General features: G+C 41.2%; 1 protein-coding gene across 1 annotated transcript in view; it reads left to right on the top strand.

Annotated features, from left to right (window-relative positions):
- The first annotated feature begins 1,020 nt into the window (after window positions 1-1,020).
- MCPH1 (microcephalin 1) overlaps window positions 1,021-21,016 on the top strand; it is a 317,389-nt gene continuing 297,393 nt past the window's right edge. The window contains exons 1-8 of the mRNA XM_056565717.1: window positions 1,021-1,321; window positions 1,424-1,515; window positions 6,712-6,830; window positions 9,871-9,955; window positions 14,655-14,769; window positions 15,535-15,669; window positions 17,072-17,158; window positions 19,367-20,566. Of these exons, the coding sequence (XP_056421692.1) occupies window positions 1,279-1,321; window positions 1,424-1,515; window positions 6,712-6,830; window positions 9,871-9,955; window positions 14,655-14,769; window positions 15,535-15,669; window positions 17,072-17,158; window positions 19,367-20,566 (1,876 nt within the window). The 5' untranslated portion in view covers window positions 1,021-1,278. The remainder of the gene's footprint in view (window positions 1,322-1,423; window positions 1,516-6,711; window positions 6,831-9,870; window positions 9,956-14,654; window positions 14,770-15,534; window positions 15,670-17,071; window positions 17,159-19,366; window positions 20,567-21,016) is intronic.

The raw sequence follows: 21,016 nt of genomic DNA on the forward strand, positions 1-21,016 counted from the left end.
TTCCGTAGTGTGAACCTAGCCTTAGGGTATGTACATACATTGATAACTTGCAGCAGGTTTCCCCTTTCCCATGTTAGGGTAAGTGCGGATTTTACGCTGCAGATCCGCTGGTGAAGGCCCCGCTCTATGCTGGCTTTACATGTGCCTGCTCATAGTGGCAATACGCCGCTACCAGCAGGCACACTGCAATGTGCGAGTCGCAGTATACTCGCACATCGCGGGAGCTCTCTGCCTAGCTCAGAGCAGCCGCAATGTGCGAGTACGCCCCGCACATCGCTGCAGTGTGTCTGCTCGTAGCAGCGTATTGCTGCTACCATCAGGCACATATAAAGCCAGCATACAGCGGGGCCTTCACCAGCGGATCTGCAGCTACGGTAAATATGCTGCGAAAATCCACACGTGTGAACGTACCCTTAATCTACACCAGTGTATCCCAACCAGGGTGCCTCCAGCGGTTGCAAAACTACAACCCCCAACATGCCCGGACAGCCGTTGGCTGTCCGGGCATGCTGGGAGTTGTAGTTTTGCAACTGCTGGAGGCACCCTGGTTGGGAAACACTGATCTACACAGTGCTGCACCATTGTGTTTTTTGGAAAAATGACCAAGGCATTAGTGGGGCGCTTTAAGGCACAGTTCACACCTATTTTGCCTATTCCGTTGCCGGTTCTGTCCAAAATTCAAGACAAAATAGCACATAATTCTGGTAAAACGCTGAACACTGTGCTAGAAACCTGACTGACCCCTTTAATGTCAAGGGGGAAATTAATCAAAACCTGTGCAGAAGAAAAGTGGTGCAGTTGCCTATAGCAACCACTCAGATCAACTTTTCCTCTGCACAAATCTCCCCCAAAGAGCCTCACTGCCGCACCATGTGAACAATGTAACTGCTAGCTGTGGTCATTTTTGTAAACCGCAAGGAAACAGTGGCTGTGTAGACAGCTTCTTAGCGCTGTGCGGCAGGGATGGATCGGAAGGCGGAAGCTTATAATGTTCCCTAAATACTTCTCTCGGTATAATCTACGGTCGCCATACTAGCAACTAGCGGAGACTCCATACACGGGAAGCTATGTCACTAGGATCAGTATGTGGTACACTGTACCGAACACACTGACATTATGTGGCGATCAGATTTCCCTATGGGGCCACTTCCCAAAACCTCAGTCCCATGTGGACATTACAGCTGCAGATTGCGGCGCCGGGTGATGACGTCACGGAGCGGAAGTCAGGTTTGAAGCTGTGGCGGGCGAGGAGGACAGTCTGCTGCAGCTGCGTTACCCATGGACATGTCACCAGGCAGCGGTAGGAGCGGCATCCTCTCAGGTAACCTCAGATAACAGCCACATAGGTTTTATATAGTGAAGAACTACAATCCCCATCATGCACACTATTGACATACATACTGACCCCCTTCTTCCTTTGCAGGAGTCGTAGCCTTTGTAGACGTGTGGTCATCTAATGGAACCGAAAATTACTCCAAAATGTTCTCACAGCAGCTCCTTAACCTGGGAGCCAAGGTGAGTGGTGCCAGCCTGGTTCTTATTCTTGCCACCTCAGACAATAATGGTTATTGGTTTTTATATGGATCTAAAAGTCTTATTAGATCCGTGGTCTCCAAATAGAGGGCCTCCAGCTGTTGCAAAACCTACAACTCCCAGTATGCCCAGACAGTCCTTGGCTTTCCAGGCATGCTGGGAGTTGTAGTTTTGCACTAACTGTATGCCTGCTGTTCGGAGACCACTGTTTTGGAATAAAGTGGGGTGTCTGAAATTTATTTTTATTTTTTACAAACCACATGCAGCAGAATCAATGATCAGTATCTTATCGGTGGTGGTCCAGTCTCAGGTGCCCCCTCCTCCCAATCAAACTTCATTTTACTCCGGACCTGACACACAGCATTTCCTGTATGCCCACTTAGCCTACTGCTGCCTGAGGTAGGTTGACGCTGTAACCACTGATTTTCTGAGCTGGGAAGCAAAAGAGCAATGTCAAAGGATAGGTAGGTGTACTTAGTACTTGAGCCCTTTAAAAAAAAAAAAAAAAAAAAAAAAAAAAAAAAAAAAAAAAAAAACACACTTCACCAGCACCAGACAACCCCTTTAACGTTTTGTTAGTTATTAGGAGTCTAAACTGGTCTTCCAGGTCAGTGTTTCCCAAACACGCAGCCGCCAGCTGTTGCAAAACTACAATTTCCGGCATGCCTATACAGTCAATGTCCGGGCGTGCTCGGAGTTGTAGTTTTGCAACAGCTGAAGGCACCCTGGTTGGGAAAAAGTGTTCTAGGTAAAAGAAGGTAGACTGGCACTCGATGAGCGAATTTACAGTAAATTCGATTCGTCACAAACTTCTCGGCTCGGCAGTTGATGACCTATCCTGCATAAATGAGTTCAGCTTTCAGGTGCTCCGGTGGGCTGGAAAAGGTGGATACAGTCCTAGGAAAGAGTCTCCTAGGACTGTATCAACCTTTTCCAGCCCACGGGAGCACCTGAAAGCTGAACTAAATTTATGCAGGATAAGCCATCAACTGCCGAGCCGAGAAGTTTGTGACGAATCAAACTTACTGTAAGTTCGCTCATCTCTAGCACTCGCTTAAAAGCATAATAAAAAGTCCAACCGTGACATGTTTAAAAAGAAAATGGCAGCAGCACACTTGGTCAACAAAATGGAGGCTCTTAGCGCACGTTTTGATTTTTTTAATTGAAAGTAGGGTCTTACATACTGTTATGCTGCATGTTTTTTTTTTTTTTTTTTTTTTTTTTATCTTGCTGCTGCATGTTTTCCTTCTCATAGATGTCAGTGGGTATAAAAATCAGCTGCTGAAAATGCTGCACGTGTGACCCTACCATTACACAGCCTGTTCTATAAGACTTATTACACAATGATTTTACATCCCTGGAATACCACTTTAAATTACTGGAAAGCATCTGGTAGTCGTGTCCATGATCTGATCAGACAGCATTGTTATTTTGTAGCAATGGATCCTGTGAGCGTCAAGTGGTGTGCACTTGCGGCTTTCATAAGTCAGTGTCCCTACAAGCAACCTTTTCATTTACCAGTCATGCAACAAATAAATAAAAATTTGAATAATGGCGAGATTGGCATGTTTATCAATGATTGCTCATCTTTCATCATTTACACTGGCCATGTAAAAAGTTTTATTTTATGTTATAGTCTTTTTGGTGCAGTCTGGCAGGGGTAGATCCACCTCAAAGTAGCTTTGTAAATCCATGTATTAGTCATCTCATACATATTTGGTCCATCAGAAAACATGTAGGCTGACATTTATCATTGTCTTTAGACTGTCTTTTGTGTCTACAAAAGGTGCAAAAAAAACACAAGCAGGGTTTATTTGCGCCTTTTTGTTTACACATTTCTGCTGATTTGAGTTACAATCCACTGATTTTGGCAATACACATGATATGGATGAGTTTCATGAACTGCACCTTTTTGTGAAAAGGTGCAAAAAAGGCGCAAAGCCACTGAAAAGTCTCTAAAACTACAACAGCCCAGAGTTAGCTTAGCTTTTTGCTGTATGTGAAGAGAGAGAGTTCAGAAAATGTGACCTGCACAAAATGTATCAAATGCTCTGTGACCATTTAATACATTTGGTTCTCCTACACATCTCCAGCACACAAAAAAGGTGTAGAAAAATGCTTCACTTACACCTACAATGATAAATGCCAGCCATAGTCTGGCACTACTCTAAACACTGTACTTTCAATTAGCAGTGGTGAAACGGTACCAATCCATGGTAAGGGGTAAAGCACGTATGGACATAGAAAATGAAAGTGCTGCCCTCGCTTGATGCAGAGTTCTTCTTAAAGGACAACTTTAGTGGAACACTTTTTATATATTCCTGTGCCCGGGCCTCAAAAATAAACAGAGTAAACTTTAACTCCCCTTCCTACGTTCCCCCGTCGGTCCGGTACAGCGGTGCTAACCTCATTCAACTTCCTGGGGATGGGGACACTGCAGATCCGTTGACGTATCACCGGCCGCAGCGATGTCCCACCCCGGCCGGTGATAGGCTGAGTCCACTGTCATGTAAGAAGCAAGCCAGAGCTCCTTACTTGACAGAGGGCTCAGCCTATCACCGACCGGGATGGGACATCGCTGCGGCCGGTGATACACCAATGGCTCTGCGGCATCCCCGTCCCCAGGAATTTGAATAAGGTTAGCACCGCTGTACCGGACCGATGGGGGAACGTAGGAAGGTGAGTTAAAGTTTACTCTGTTTATTTTTGAGGCCCGGGCACAGGAATACATAAAAGTCTTGCACTACCGTTGTCCTTTAAATACTTATTGTAGAAAACATGTTGACAGCAGCGAATAACTCAGTTTCGGGTTGGTGCCACACTTTCATTCTCTATGTTGCTATATATATATATAATATTTTAGTCTAGACTTCCATGTTCAGCATTCCTTTGGTGTCTGGATGACTGATCACAGGGGTGGCAGCATGTAGAGCTGGACCGCACAGGTCATCAGGGGGCTGGCTTGTCGGCGAAGACAAGAAGAGGCCCACTGTTATTAGCTGTTATCTCGAGCTGAACAGGATCCTGGGAAAGACTCGAGACAACAGTCATCCAGAGACATGCTGACCATAGAGGGAACAAGAAATCACAAAAAATGGGTTGATCCAACCCACATATGTAAGGCAAGTAAAGCACTTAAGACATAACTTGGCATCACAGGCATGATAGTGAAAAGTTTATGAAACCTGGATTACTCATTTTATATGGGCACGGTCACTTAAAAAAATAAAACTAAAAAAATTTAATTTTGACATGTCATAGAGTCTTGTCAAATGTTTTGATCAGTTGGGGTCTGGGTGTTCACACTGCGAACAGTAGGCAGAACTATCTCTGAGAAGAGAGCGCTAAGCAAGACAAACTTACATTTAAGTCTATGGTATTGTCTCGGTCTCCCTGCTCGTTCCAACAATTGGTTGGCATCTGAACACTCAGACCTCTACTGATCAAAACCCTTGACATGTATCTAGAACATGTCAAGAGTTTTTTAAATACACTTTAAACTCTCTTCACTGTACTTGCGGCTACCACTACTGCAGGAAGGTTATCCCATGCATCCACTACTCTCAGTAAAGTAATACTTCCTGATATTACTGCACAAACCTTTGACCTTCTAATTTAAAACTTTGTCCTCTTGCGGTAAATTTTCTTCTTTAAAATATACTATCCTCCTTTACGGTTTTCATTCTCTTTATGTATGTAAAAGTTTATCATATCCTTTCTGTCTCGTCTTTCTGTCAAGCTATACGTGTTAGAGTACTCCAGAGGAAAACATCCTTTCAAATCAACTGGTGCCAGAGAATTACACAGATTTGTACATTAAAAAATCTTAATCAACCATTGTATACACAAGAGGAAGTTGTATAGTTACTTACTGTCTGACCACAGTGCTCTCTGCTGACACCTCTGTCCATGTCCAGAACTGTCCAGAGCAGGAGCAAATCCCCATAACTAACCTCTCCTGCTATGGACAGAGGTGTCAGCAGAGAGCACTGTGGTCAGACAGAAAAGAACTATAAAAAGTACAGCAGATACTCACGCACCACACATTTATATGGGTTCTAAGTATCAGGGACCTTGTCAGTTTCTCGTTGTGACTTTATCCAACGTATGAGTCAGTGGGTTATGATTTATTGATACTTTATCCAATGTATTAGTCAATGTGCTATGTTTTATTCTATACTGTACTCCCCTGACATCACACAGTGTGATAGAAACACCTTGAGAGTGGTGTGAGTAGACAGCACAGAGGAACAGTTCTATGTTGAGTATCTATTTTAGTAATGTATACAATAGATGTAACATACATATTAGTCCTGTCCTTTCTTTTAAAGGAGATATGCAGCATAACACCTTTATGTCCACCTGTGCCCGGGCTGCAAAAACAAATAAAACAAACTTTATCTCCCCTTCCTAAGTTCCCCCGTTGCGCTGGTATCGGTGTCCTGTTCCTCCGCTGCTGCTCGGCTCCATGCTTCTTAGGCTCAAAACGTCATCGCAGGCCGCAGCAATGTCACGCATCGGCCAGTGAAAGGCTAAGCGCACTGTCATGTAAGGAGCTCGGTCTGGATCCTTACATGACAGTTCACTCAGCCTATCACCAGCCGAGGTGTGACATTGCTGCGGCCGGTGATACACTGACCACAGCGTGACGTTTAAAGCTTAGAAGCACAGAGCAGCAGAGGAATGGGATGCCGATACCAGGGGAACGTAGGAAGGTGAGTTAAAGTTTGTTTTATTTGTTTTTGCAGCCCGGGCGCAGGGGGACATAAAAGTGTTACGCTGCATATCTCCTTTAATGGAAATGTTCTGCAAGTACTTTTGATACATACCTTTTATTATTGTGGGGGGGGGGGGGATTTATCAAAACCTGTGTAGAGAAAGAGCTGTGCAGTTGCCCATAGCAAAAATGATATTGCTTTATTTTTAAAATGGCCTCTGAAATAACAAGAGGTCTGATTGGTTGCTATGGGTAACTGCAGCGGTCTTCCTTAATGGTTTTGATCTCCCCCATTGTTTTCTTGCTGCTTCTGGTCTGTGCTTCATGGATACTGCAGAGAGCATGTGGTAAAGTATTCTCAGAACTAGTGAACTAGGGGATGTGTAGATATATTTCATACATCATTTGTAAGCATTAAGGCTCTTTTTACTTATGTATTTTGGCACTTTGTATCTTTTTAGGTTTCAAAAACATTTAATAAGCAAGTAACTCACGTCGTTTTTAAAGATGGCAGTCAAAGTACATGGGACAAGGCGGTCAAAAGTAAAGTTAAACTGGTGTCTGTCCTTTGGGTGGATAAGTAAGTATTGCTCTTAATATAACAAAAAATAAGTAAGGATTTATTTTACAATTGAAACCATTTCTTTCCATTTTAGTAACCAGGAGTTAATGCATTGCTATGTTTGCACATTACACTAATATTTTATAGTGTGAGAGATCCCATTTACAAGAATTGTGGTACAAGAAATGTAGTAATTGTAGTAGATTTTTGGACCATGCAGAGCTGCTGCTGAGATAGCAAAGAATTGCAATGTAAAGCTATAATAACACACAGTATTTTAGGCTGGTTAAGTAGGAACACAGGGGGAGATTTATCTAAACCTGTCCACAGGAAAAGTTGCCCAGTTGCCCATAGCGACCAATCGGATCACTTCTTTCATATTGCAGAGGCCTTGTTAGAAATGAAAGAAGCGAGCTGATTGGTTGCTATGGGCAACTGGACAACTTTTCCTCTGGGCAGGTTTTGATAAATCCCCCCCACAGAGAATGTGAAAATATGGCTCAAAATACTCAGTACAAACATAACCGAAGACCAAAAGCAAAAAACATGGCTGAAAGTTGAGTTGTTGTTTTTCTGTCTGACCACAGTGCTCTCTGCTGACACCTCTGTCCATGTCAGGAAATGTCCAGAGCAGAAGAGGTTTGCTGTGGGGATTTGTTTCTGCTCTAGACAGTTCCTGAAAAGAACAGAGGTGTCAGCAGAGAACACTGTGGTCAGACTGGAAAGAACTACATAACTTTCTCTGTAGTATGCAGCAGCTAAGTACTGTAAGGATTATGATTTTTAAATAGAAGTAATTTACAAATCTATTTAACTTATTGGCACCCGCTGATTTGAAAACATTTGTTTTTTACCAGAATACCCCCTTAAATTCCTATTGCATTAAAGATGCTTCACCATGTTAGTGGTATGTCTATCAACAAGTTTGTTGATGGTTTAGATGTGGTTTCAGTTTATTTGGGTTTATTTATTAGTAATGAAAAGGAAATAGTTGATACTGACACATTGATAACTGAGGCGTTACACTTTTTTTGGTGCTTGTCTGACCACTAGAACCTTCAGCAATCGTTAGAACCAGGGGCAGCAGTGCTTTTTAAAGCTGTCCATAACTTTTATGCTGCCTGAACCACAAGTCATTGGGGTACTCTAAAACAGCTTCTCCCCACACAGAGGGACTGCAGAGTGAGATCCCTACTCCCTGTAGCTGTGTGTGTCAGCTTGTGACTGCCGGCGGGGAAATCTGCCGCTACAAGCGGACACAAAAAGCTGCAGAGAGCTCCCTCTTCAGTTGCTCTGTGACTAATGGCGGCGCATCCGCAGTGTCAAATACGATGTGGATGTGCCGTGTGTGACCCTACCCTTAGGATGTATTCTCATGTACAGTATACTGTGCATATTTGATGTGCATGATTTTATGCTGTAGATTTCAGTGTAAACTAAATGACTGAACACAGCTTCAAATCTTGCACATCAAATGTGTTCAGAACACTGTACATGTGAATAGACCCTAAAAGGGTTATCCAGTGGGAGGGTTTTACAATTTTTTTTACTTTTTTATTTTTTATAACCTTTTCCAGCATATAAACAGCATATATATATATATATATATATATATATATATATATAAACTGTACTTAACGCTAACATTCCCGCCCTGCCCCTGGTGTCCCTCTACGGTCTCAATCTGCTATCCTCTTCCTCTCAGAAATTTTGAAGCTGAGAGGCAGTGTGACACTCTGTTTCCACCATGTGCACAGCAGAATCTAATTGAAAACAATAGGTTTCCTGCAAAGTAATTTCCAGGAATTTTTCGGCCAGATTCCGCTCTGAAATTTCGTTTTGTGAATGAAGCCTTGAGAAAAAAACTCTTAAAACTAATGCAGACATGAGCCTATTTTCTTGTCTCTTCCTTCTTTTTATCCACTCCCCTTTTTGTATAAAATCTGTGGTGGTCGGAGTTCCTACTCCAAGATGCTTTGAACTTCCTTTCCCAGCAGTCATTGGTATAGAAACTCATTCCTGTGCTGTATTTAGAATCTTTTCTTCATAATAGTAGTTATACTATATAATAGTATATGATGTATATTTACCTCATCCTGGCCAGTGAATATTCAGTTACAACTAGACACCCTCATAATGAATGTTATGAAGAGTAACAGCTGTATGCTGCAGTCTGCGGCTGTATATTTACTATATATGAGGAGAACTGAGCAACATACCTGACCAGACGAGAAAACTGTCTACAGGATTTATCCCATGGCAACAAGCAGAAAACACAGTATCCAGTCTATATTGTTTTACGTGTATTGCCATGTACTGTAGCTCCTTCCCCCTATTTAGAGGCTGGCTCAGAATTAACTTTTAATCAAGTGCATCTGTGTATGTTAGCATTTAACCACGTTGTGTGCAAGTCTGTGTATCTTTTGACAAAGAGCACATGCACTCGAAACGCATCAAGATGCGGTCTTCTGTGTTGTAAAGCTGTTGCAAGATTTTATTCTATAAGCTTTGAAAATAAAGTCGTTGTTCTTTTGAAACTGCTGGATTATTTCTTGTTTTTTGTATATTGGTAGGAATACCTTTAAAAAAAAATGATTTCTGATAATTACTTGTATTTACACATATGTACAGTATCCTGTGCATGATTTGCTTTAACTTCATGTAATGCATCAGTTTATCAGTTATCAATTTATCTTCATGATAAAACCCCTTACTTTACCAAAACTGTAATGTCACCTGCTTTTTCTTTTCTTGCACATTTGAGTTTTATGGCACCAGGGTCAGGTCCCTGAGTTAGCTGAGAACTCAGATTGCCATTTGGACTAGAAGACCCAGCACTGTGCCACCCATATACTATTCTTTTTAACAGTCGGGTAGTTTGCTTGAATATTTACATTGGCTGAGCACCTTCACAAGTTGCTAAGTGCATCTGCATGTTATCACCTGTTGAGGACCGCTTCTTTTTAAGGATTACCTACATGTGTTTTGGTGGTGGCAGTGCCAGACTTGATTCCTTTCTACATGACACAACTGAAGACCTTACTTAAATCTTTTACAGGTGTCGAGAGACAGCTGTACATGTAGAAGAATCTGTATACCATGCAATAAACACAAATGGCTTACCTCAACTTGCTAAGAAAAAAGTAAGTAAAATCAGCTTTTATCACGATCTCAAGATTAGCTTGAACTGAATAACCATCTCTAGGTCATTACTGGCTAATTTCTGATTATGGGAATCTGGACCAACTCTATATTAACACATAATAGGTGAGATGGTCAGGGGCAGGGCTGGTGCAAGGATTTTCTGCTGCGGAACCTCCCCAGGCTTTTGGTTTAAAATTTTTTACTTTTGGTCCTGTCTGTGAAAATGTGTTCCCCTATTTGTGAAAAATAGCACCATACGATGAATAAAACTTCCATACCTGAACAGAACACTATCTCCATTCCGTGACTGAATAACATTACCATACCATACCAGAACAGTACAATACCTCTATACAGTGACTGAATAACAATGCCATACCAGAACAGAACAATACTGCCATAGTGTGACTGAATAACACCACCATACCAGGACAGAACAATACTGCAATACAGTGACTGAATAACACCATACCAGAACAGAACAATACTGCAATAGCGTGACTGAATAACACCACCATACCAGGACAGAACAATACTGCAATACAGTGACTGAATAACACCATACCAGAACAGAACAATACTGCAATAGCGTGACTGAATAACACCACCATACCAGGACAGAACAATACTGCAATACAGTGACTGAATAACACCATACCAGAACAGCAACATACCACCATGCCATGACTACATAACACTGCCATACCAGAAAAGAACAATATCGCCATACCATGACTCAGTGTTTCCCAACCAGGGTGCCTTCAGGTGTTGCAAAACTACAACTCCCAGCATTCCTATTTGCAGTTTTGCAACAGCTGGATGCAAGAATGTGTGTGTGTATGTGTATATGTGTGTGTATGTATATATATGTATATATATATATATATATATATATATATCTATCTCACATTCAATACCCCAAACTGTCACATACAGGGGCTGTGACACATACAGGGGCCGTGACACAACTGTCACATAAAGGGGCTGAGGCACTTACAGGTAGCAGTCTTCAGTGCCTCGGTGCTTCTGTAATTTACAAGCAGCGAGTGGATGAGAGGGGTCTCCCGCGCGCTGACCCAGCAGTAGGATTGGAAGGGGGGTTATGGGGATGCGGCGGGCTGGTGTTTCTAGCGCACGGCTTACACGATGGGGGAATTTCGGGTGCTATATCTGCTGACACCATGAGCACAGTGCTCTCTGCTGACATCTCTGTCCATTTTAGGAACTGCCAGAACAGCAAATGTTTGCTATGGGGATTTCCTTTTACTCTGGGCAGTTCCTAAAATGGACAGAGATGTCAGCAGAGAGCACTGTGCTCATGATGTCAGCAGGCAGCTCTGTGTTTCAAACGGAAAATAATTTCCACTGTAGTATTCAGCAGCTAATAAGTACAGGAAGGATTAAGATTTTTTAATAGAAGTAATTTACAAATCTGTTTAACTTTCTGGCGCCAGTTGATTTAAAAAATAACAAATTTTCACCGGAGTATGTCCTGGGTCCCGGTCCTGCGATATGACGCGGGGTCACACGGTGACCCCGCATCATATTGCGGCGGGCCCAGCGTCATAGTGAAGCCGGGACCCGCCTCTAATAGCGCGTGGCACTGATCGCGGCTAAAAACGAAAGTAAAAGTGCCCGGCTAGCTCAGGGAGCTGTTCGGGATCGCCGCGGTATAATCGCGGCATCCCGAACAGCTGTAGCACAGGAGGAGGTCTTCTTACCTTCTCCTGTGCTGTCTGATCGCCGAACGAATGCTTCAAGCCTGAGATCCAGGCTTGAGCATTCAATCGCCGAAAACACTGATAGATGCATCTCCATAGGAATGGATCAATCAGTGTTAAAGATCAGTTAATGCAATGTTATAGCCCCCCCCCCCTATAGGAGCTATAATACTGCATAAGAAAAGTGTAAAAAAAATCATTAACCCTTTCAATTATCCCTTCCCCTAATAAAAGTTTGAATCACCCGGCATTTCCAAGAATAAAAAAAAAAGTGTAAATAAAAATAAACATATCTGATATCTCCGCGTGCGGAAATGTCCGATTTATAAAAATATACCGCTTTTCAAACCGCACGTTCAATGGCGTACGTGCAAAAAAAGTCCAAAATAGCGCATTTTTGATCACTCTTTATACCACTAAAGTGATCAAAAAGTCTGATCAGAACAAAAATGGTACCGCTAAAAACTTCAGATCACGGCGCAAAAATTGAGCACTCATAGCACCCTGAACACAGAAAAATTAAAAAAGTTATAGGGGTCAGAAGGTGACCATTTTATAAATTTTCCTGCATGTATTCCTGATTTTTTTCTGAAGTGATACAAAATCAAACCTATACAAGTAGGGTATCATTTTAACCGTATGGACCTACAGAATAAAGATAAGGTATCATTTTTGCCGAAAAATGTACTGTGTAAAAACGGAAGCCCCCAAAACTTACAAAAGTGTTTTTTCATCAATTTTGTCGCACATTGATTTTCCCGTTTCACCGTCGATTTTTTTGGGTAAAATGACTAATGTCATTACAAAGTAGAATTAGTGACCCAAAAAATAAGCAATCATATAGAATTTTAGGTGAAAATTTTAAAGAGATTTTTTAAAGTTAAGGAGGAAAAATTGAAAATGAGAAAATGGAAAAAGCCCGAGTCCTTAAGGGGTTAAGTTTATGTTCAGAAAGGGACAAAGCTCCAAGTAATCTTTGTTTGTTGTTTATTGTCAGATCCAAAAACTCTTTATATGTTGTTACTGATGAAAATTAAAGACCTTATGTAATATGGTTATTTAATTTTTTTTGAATATTTAATAAAGAAAACTGCTCCTGAAAATCCCACCACTAGGGGGTCCCCATACCTATTGGGACACTAAGCAGTTCTGCAGCAGCATCAGGCTAGTCCATGAGTCATGGACAAGAGATGTGTCATGGACAAGGGTGCATGAACAGATGCACCAATCATCTCCCACCACCACAATGAGGGACACGCCCCCTCCCACACCAATCACCACCGCCACAAGGGAGGGGCACGCCCCCTGCAACCACTCGCCAAGGCGACTGCCTATCTCACCTATAGATGACGCCGGCCCTGGTCAGGAGTTCACATTTTTGATTGCCTAGTGTACTTATGCCTTAGACAGACATTGGATGCAATATATTAACATATTTTAAAGGAAAACTGTCATCCTGATCACCCACACTAAACCCAATACACTGGGTTATAGGGTGGATGACCAGGAATCCAAAGAGGGGTCACTATAATCGGTGCCCTGGTTCCCGAGACACTGGCTGGCAAAGTTCCCATTCTGAAGGAATTGTGCAGGGAAGTGGTGCCCTGCCGGCTGGCCGCCCTCTCCTTCTTTCTGTTTTCCTAATCAGCCTTCCTCTTTAATTAGCATGTTCATATTCTGAGACTCTATGTCCTAGTAACGTGAGTCGCATGTCACGTGAGCATTGCGCTCGGTCAGTAGAGCGAATGTGCTGACAGATTGCATACAGCTCTCGTGTCCTGATGATGTGAGAGTTCTCACTGCTGAAAGCAGTCACGTGAGAACTGTATGTAAACTGCCGGCGCATGCGCTCTAACGACGGAGCGCAGTGCTCATATGACATGCAACTCACGTTACTAGGACGTGGAGTCGCTGAATATAAATATGCTAATTAAGGGGATGGCTGTTTAAGAAGACGGTAAGAAGCAAGGGCGGCAGCTGGTGGGGCCCCACCTCTCGCTAGCAATTCTCTGAACTCAGAAGGGGAACTTTGCCAGCCAGTGTCTCGGGGACCAGGGCACCGATTATAGTGACCCCTCTCTGTATTCCTGGTCACCCACCCTATAACCCAGTGTATTGCATTTAGTGTGGGGGATCAGGGTGAGAGTTTTTCTTTAAAAGACTTAGCCTGGTGTTTCTATCCAACTGTAAATGGTGAGTGTGAAATGTTTTTTCTTAACCACTTCCTGTTACTGCACTGGTAGTTCATGCCCTAACATAGCAACTTACCACAAGGACTTGTATAACAATCTTTCCATGTCTCCTTCTTGGAGTGTTCCAATACTCCCCTCTCCCCTCAGTAAGACCTTAACCAATACACTTGTTTACCAGCCTGTGTAGGCCATGGCTGATCACAATGCTGACATTTGTCACTTGCCTGCTAACGAGCTTCTAAAGATGTCCAGAAATAATGTATGCTCTTAACAATTGCCTATGAATTTCATAAGCACTGGCAGCAATATATTGCCATATAGAATTATGACCTTGCATTATACTTCTATTAAACATGTCAAAGTTTGACTTCATCCTTAATAAGGTATTTCCATTTCAAAATGTTCTCCCCCTTTCTATAGAATTGGGGATAATAAGTTGGTGGGGGTGTCCATTTATCAATCCCGAGAAGACTGGTCCCAGGATGCATGATGAATGGTTTAATGGGTTATATTGTGTGCACGGCAATTGGTCAGGATAACAAGAGTTTATTTTTCTTTTCTGCTTTGAATTGGATGCCAGGCATTGTGGTGCTCTTGCTTACATACAGGGGGAGATTGAACACACCTTGTGCAATGGAACAGTGGGCCAGTTGCCTATAGAAACCAATCAGATTAATTGGTTGCTATGGCCATCTGCTCAAATGATTTTCTGCACAAGGTTTAATTTATTGACTTTTACAAGTAATGGATTTATACTGTCTCTAAAAAGTTCACATTTCCTCCAGAGAAAATGTATGCAGCCGAAGGATTTTGTTGAGAAAACACCAGAAAACGACAGGCGACTTGCACGAAAGTTTGATAAAATGTGTAAAGACCTTGATGATCGAAAAGTATCTATTGGTGAGTTGTCTCTGAAATTGTCCGTAAGGGTTCACATTCGGGGTCTCCAGGTTTTTGCATTTTAGATATCCGTTTGTTTTGCTGCCTTGACATATACATTCAGGGTTACAGTTGTGTAGCCTATAAGGACAACATAAAACTCTGGGAATCTAAAATTCTGTCCTTAAAAGCCCATATGTCAATATCTGATCGGTGGGGATCTGACGCCCAGCAATCCCAAAGATCAGCTGTTTGAGTCTGGTGCTGTGGTACCAAAGTATGCTTCCTGCTGTCCTGGCCTGCCACCAGCCGTTGGAACAGCTTGCTCCTTGGAAGTTTTGGGAGCAGATTCTGAAGCTGCATGTACCAACATCCCTGTGTAGGGCGCTGCATCACTTCAGCATGGGCAGGCACCAATTTTAAAAGCTCTGGGTATTGTATAATGGCATCCTGATATGCTCTATCATGCAGAGCATGAGCATCCCCCCCCTCCCAGAAGCTCATCCAGCTCCCTTCTGCTTATCGTGTCAGAGGCTTCTGTAGAAGGAACTGGATGCAGCGATGGAGTCTGCAACAAACCCTCTTGACCATGACATCTAAGGGAACCGCAGCTGTTAAAGGGGTTAAACCAACATTTCTAAAACCTTGAGGAAGAAAGCCCAAAATAAGATATTGGTACAAAATGTGCTGCTGTTTAATTTTTTCTTAAGTATTTTTACTGCATGAGATATCAAATATATATATATATTTTTTCTTTAATAAAATCCCTTTTTTCTTCCTATACAGATATCCCTCTTTTATCATTTGAAGATGATGGGACATTACTGTATAGCCCAAAAGCAATTGTTGCAGATCGATGCAATGCCATGGAAAGGAGGATTCAGGAGATGAAGAATAAACGGGAAAATTTATCTCCTACAGGTAGAAAAGCTTGCATTGCTTACTCACGAAAATAAGTTTGTTTTGCATGTCAGAAGTTAGTTTACAGTTGTATTTGAAGGAGGCAATCCTGCTATAAAGAAGTTTTTCTTATTTTTCTTATTCTTGGCTAGTCTTGGCTAGTCTATAGTTATATTGAAAAATACACATTTATTTTTGTATTCTCCAGTGTTCAGCGTCATGGGGTAATGTTGCCAGCTGTAACATCAAGGACTTTTTTGTGTCCATAAAATTAATGACTTTTATAGGGAAAACCCATTGCTTACAAAAAAAAGTTTGCTTTCTGATGCCCACTACTGGCACACTAATGCTGGTGGACCTCTCCCGCCGGCATACTAGTGCTTCCAGCATGCACAGCCACCAGGTTACCTTTAATCCATGCTGCCTGCTTACTGTTTCTCTTCACTGCTGTGCATTTGCTGTTGTCACTTCAACGTCCTGCTTTTTGTGTGCTCTTCCTTCCTGATATTTAAAGGGCCAGAGCACGTATCCAAATCCTGCCCTTTCCAATCACCTGTATATTTAAGGCAGCTACAGTCACTCCACTTGCCTGAGATAAGATTCTATAGTGTTCCAATAAAGATCTTTGCATGGTTTGGTGTATATTCTTGGCCTGTTTCCTGACAACATTCCTTTTTGATCCCCTGTACTATTTAGTAGGGATCGAGCGATATCTATTTCTTTCCTGTGTGACCCTGGCTGTATACAATACAAAAAGTAATACGTTGGAATCAAATAACACTGTAAACCAGGAAAGGGACCACCCATTGCATGAAATTATAATCCCATGAGATCAAATTAAGGTCCTCCCACCACTTCATTAAAGGGTAGTGTTAAATTTATCAAGGGATTTACTTTTTTTTTTTTTGCGGTGGTTTTGGGCTATAAAGTCACACATGCATTGTGTACGCTTTTTAATGTACAGCAGATTTGATAGAAATCACTGTTAGTGAAATTAGAGTTAGCGGATGCAGTGGTCAGGAATTTATCATTGCGACTTTTTTGAAAAAGTTGCAGTTTTTTTTAAATGTGGCTAAGCCCCTCCCCCCAAATAAATAAATTTTACTCATTTTACAAATTTCCCTTTTTACTAATAAAAAATGAATCTATACGGTTATTACCGAAGTATGTATTTTTATTATTCCAAGCATTATCCTTGCCATGATTTGTTTGTATAAACACTAGTGATCAATTAATCTGTAATCAAAAATACTAATGTTTCCATATAGATATCATAGTATAAAGGAGTTGTCCCAAACACGTGGACGTGGTATTACAAGTCAATAAATGTACCAATGTAAACTACTAAACCACCCTCTATCACAAATGTTTTTGCTTATTTAAATTGTCCTTATTGTAAAATAAACATTGTTTTTATTTACAGCTTCTCAAATGTCACAGACATTTGACTTTTCATCGCTCAAACCAACACTTGGAAATAGTCCTTCCATCATGACAGATTCGCCACATGGTATGTCAGAATTCTGAAATGGGCTAAGGGGGGTTATCTATGAATAGAAAACAGGACAAAATTCTTCCAGGTTGTGTGTGGTATATCATATTGGCTTAATTTACTTTAATAGGACTGAGCATCAGTACAACACAGTACCCGAGGAAAGGTGTAATGCTGTTTTTGAAAAAATTTGCTTTGTTTTACTAATCCTGGATAAACCCTTTTTATTAATGACAGTGCCATTTTAAGAAAAAACACTATTAATGGTAGTGCAGCAAATTCCTTACATTTTTCTGTGGTGGTCGACAGGGGTACATGTTAAGGGCTCCCCCGACACATACCTGTGGCATCTGTCATTCATAGACCTCTGTTAAATACTTTATGCAGGTTTTTACAGGATCCTGCTCTATGAAATAGTGCAGAGATCTGCTTTGTTTCATCCAGCAGAAAAACAAACACCAATGGAAACCACACAAAAGGAGGCCAAAATGGCAATTTTATTTTTGGCCTCAATCAGGTGATTGGGGATAAAAATGTGTACTGTATGCACCTGGAGATTTCCTGTAAAGGTAGCCTGTTTTGTGTTGCACAGTAAATAACATAATTTGAACACACAAAAAGTTGTATTGTTGAGCACTAAGATCCTTAATATAGTATATGTGTGTGTATGTATATGTATATAATAATATATTTATTATTATATATATAATATATAATTTTTTTTTTTTTTTTTTTTTATATTATATTTTAGACTTTATGTACCATGTTAGATTAATCCATGGAGGTAAAATTACATTTTAGTGACTGGATAGTAGGATGAATATAAAGCCATGGATTATCTAAAAAGATTTTTAGATGTTTTCGCTGCCTCTTGAATTTGTTCATCTGTTGTAAGTTTTATAGTAAATAAATTTGAAGGGAAATACTGATTTATAAAAGTAAATGAAGCTTTTAGAGAAGAAAAAGCTGATGTACATAGTGAGTTGACCCAATCTCCTATAAATTCTGCAGTTTAACTTTAGTGGTATATGGTTATTAATATTATTCTGTAGTGAAGCTTCAGTGTTTTATGGATTTTAGCATTTATTTCTGTCATAAAATCACTGACCGATCATGCTAAGAAGTCTGCACTATGTACTTTTTGCCCCACTTTGAGTTAAAACCGCATTGACTAACATTGTACATTTTTGTGAAATATTGGTGCAGGTTCTGCAACAAAAATACTCACGTGGGTCGGTGCCGCTGTTCCTGGCATACAGCCGGTTTTAGCCTGCATTGCTAGTATAGTAATTTAACCCCCTTTGCGCAATGAAGGCATTCACATCATCCCTGCCTCTTTCACCTTTGCTCCCCTATGACCGCCCACATTGCGCATATTAACGGGATACTCCACTGCCCCAGCGTTCGCAACATTTTGTTCCGAATGCTGGGTGCGGGGGTCGTGACGTCCCCTTTGCCCATGTGAGCGGGAGATGGGCGAGCATATGGGAGCAGAGAGGACAGAGGATGCTGGGTATGCAAGTTTCTGCGTCCATTGCGCAAAAGGGGTTAACTACTATACTAGCAATGCAGGCTAATATTGGGTGTATTTCTGGAACAGCGGCAATGATCTGGGTGTGTTATATGTAAATTTTAATCTGCTTTACCTGCACTATATTGGATTTAGTGTGGGGGAACCGGCTGTCAGTTCCTCAGTAACCGCTGAAGTGATAATGTTCTAACATTGTATCAAATTATTATTATTATTTTTTTTTGAATGATGTTCAGTAAATATAAATCCTCTTTAAAGGAACAGTACAGTATAGACTATTCTTATTCTATCCTGCCCGGGGTTCATAAAAAGTGAAAATAAACTTTCATTTACCTTGCTACGTTCCCCGGAGCTCCGCTACAGCTGATTGGTCGGCCGGGCTGTCTGCTTCCTACTTCCTTTAGCCCGGAACTTCACACAGTGCTTCAGTCTATCCCAGGCTGAGGTGGGATATTGCTGCGGCCGGTGAAAGGCTGAATCGCTGTGTGACGTTCTGGGCTAAGAGAAGTAGGAAGAAGACAGCCCGGCCGACCGACCAGCTGTAGCAGAGCTCTGGGGGAACGTAGGAAGGTAAGTGAACTTTATTTTCACTTTTTTTGCAGCCCAGGCAGGATAGAACAAGAATAATCTATACCGGACTATTCCTTTAACCCTTATTTTCAAATGTCTAATCACTATTCTGTTTCCTTTTTTAGAGAATGACACTAGCTCACTTAACACTAGTTATGATGAACTTTTTGAAAGTGTCTTGAAGGGAGACAGTTTTCTTAGCACTCCAAGCAATAATATCATCCAAGTAGTTAAGGAAGACCCACATGATTCAGTTGCTTCAAAATCAGCTTTGTCGCATCTAAAAACTGAGGAAAGTAAATCTAGTCCTAAAAAAGAAAAGAGGCGATCACAAACTCAAGTCAAGAGTCGGAAATCAAATCGCTTCAAACTTGCTGCTGATAACATTGTAAATGATAGTGCATCACTCCTTCCTGTGAATGAAACCCTGGATGGGAATTTTACACCATTAGCAAATACAGCGGTTTCTAAACTCAGTATTGATGCTGTCAATGGAGAAACTACAAACTTGGGAGTACAGATTTCATATAAGGACCAAAAGAATAAAAAAGTAAAAGCTTCAGATAGCACAACTGACAATGACAGTGGGAGTGATGCATTTTCGGAGACTTCTGAAAAGGACAGAATCTCAGGCCAGGACTATTCAGCTATGGCAAATAGACTTATTGCATTGTGTAAAGAAAATGAACAGTCCAAGAAAACAGGTCGCCGTAGCTTTAAATCTGAAGTTCCACTTCCAAATCTGAAGTTTGCCAAAAATAAAGCTGTGAAGGAAGAAGCAAGGTCATCTGTATCACCATGCAATACTGACTCTGACGCTTTTTCTAACTTTGAAGACTATTTTACTTCCTCAGATTTAAACAGCAAACATAGTAAACTGAATAGGTTTTCACTGACTATGGCGCCAAGAAGGTCACCCAGTCCCCCGCCACTTAATTCAACAGACAAACACTCCCGCAAAAGAAGATCTATGGGTATCTCACTGCAGGAAACATGCAGAGTGAAAAAGAGAAAAACTATACATTCACTAACTCCTTCTGTTTCAAGCCCATTAGAAAGTATAGGCTCTAAACAAAATCATATAAATCCCAAAAACTGTGTGGCATCACCTAGAAAGTCTCCAGGTGTTAGTAAGGCAGAAACAAGTATCTGTTCAAAGGAATCTGAAGTAGCTGTGAGTGGCAATAAGATACAGATGATCTCCATGAAGGATGCAGTATCTCCCGTCTTATGTGAAAAAACGCAAGATGTACCTGGTGATCAAGTGACATTGCATCTGCCAAATGGCATAGGTCATGGAAAACAGATGAAACTATTTCAGCCAAGTATGTGAGCCTTGTAATCACTTTCTCTTTATTAATCAAATGTGTTAAGTCCGTGCTGCTACTGAACTTTTAAACGGATGGGTAAAAGTGTTTAAGATGAGCGTGATCACCAATAATTGGTACTATGGTTATTTGAATGGCAATGTGAAGGTGCCACACATTTTACTGAGATTTTCCTAGTCTCCGGTATTTTTTTAATTTTTTTTAAATTCATGTATATTGTAACAATATTTGCCACTATAGGAGTCCCGACAGCGGTAAATTATTTGAACTAATATGGCTTTGCTGATAAAAAGGCAAATATTTTATATCTCTTTGAAGGAGATAAAAATGTAAATCTCTTTGGCAAGAAAGGGTTATAGTGTACCTGTCATTTAAAAATGTTTCTTATGTCAAAAGTTTTTATGTTCGGGGTCTCTGTGCTGAAACCCCCACTGATCAGGGGAACTA

Source organism: Hyla sarda, chromosome 3 (assembly GCF_029499605.1).
Source record: "Hyla sarda isolate aHylSar1 chromosome 3, aHylSar1.hap1, whole genome shotgun sequence".
Classification (NCBI taxonomy): domain Eukaryota; kingdom Metazoa; phylum Chordata; class Amphibia; order Anura; family Hylidae; genus Hyla; species Hyla sarda.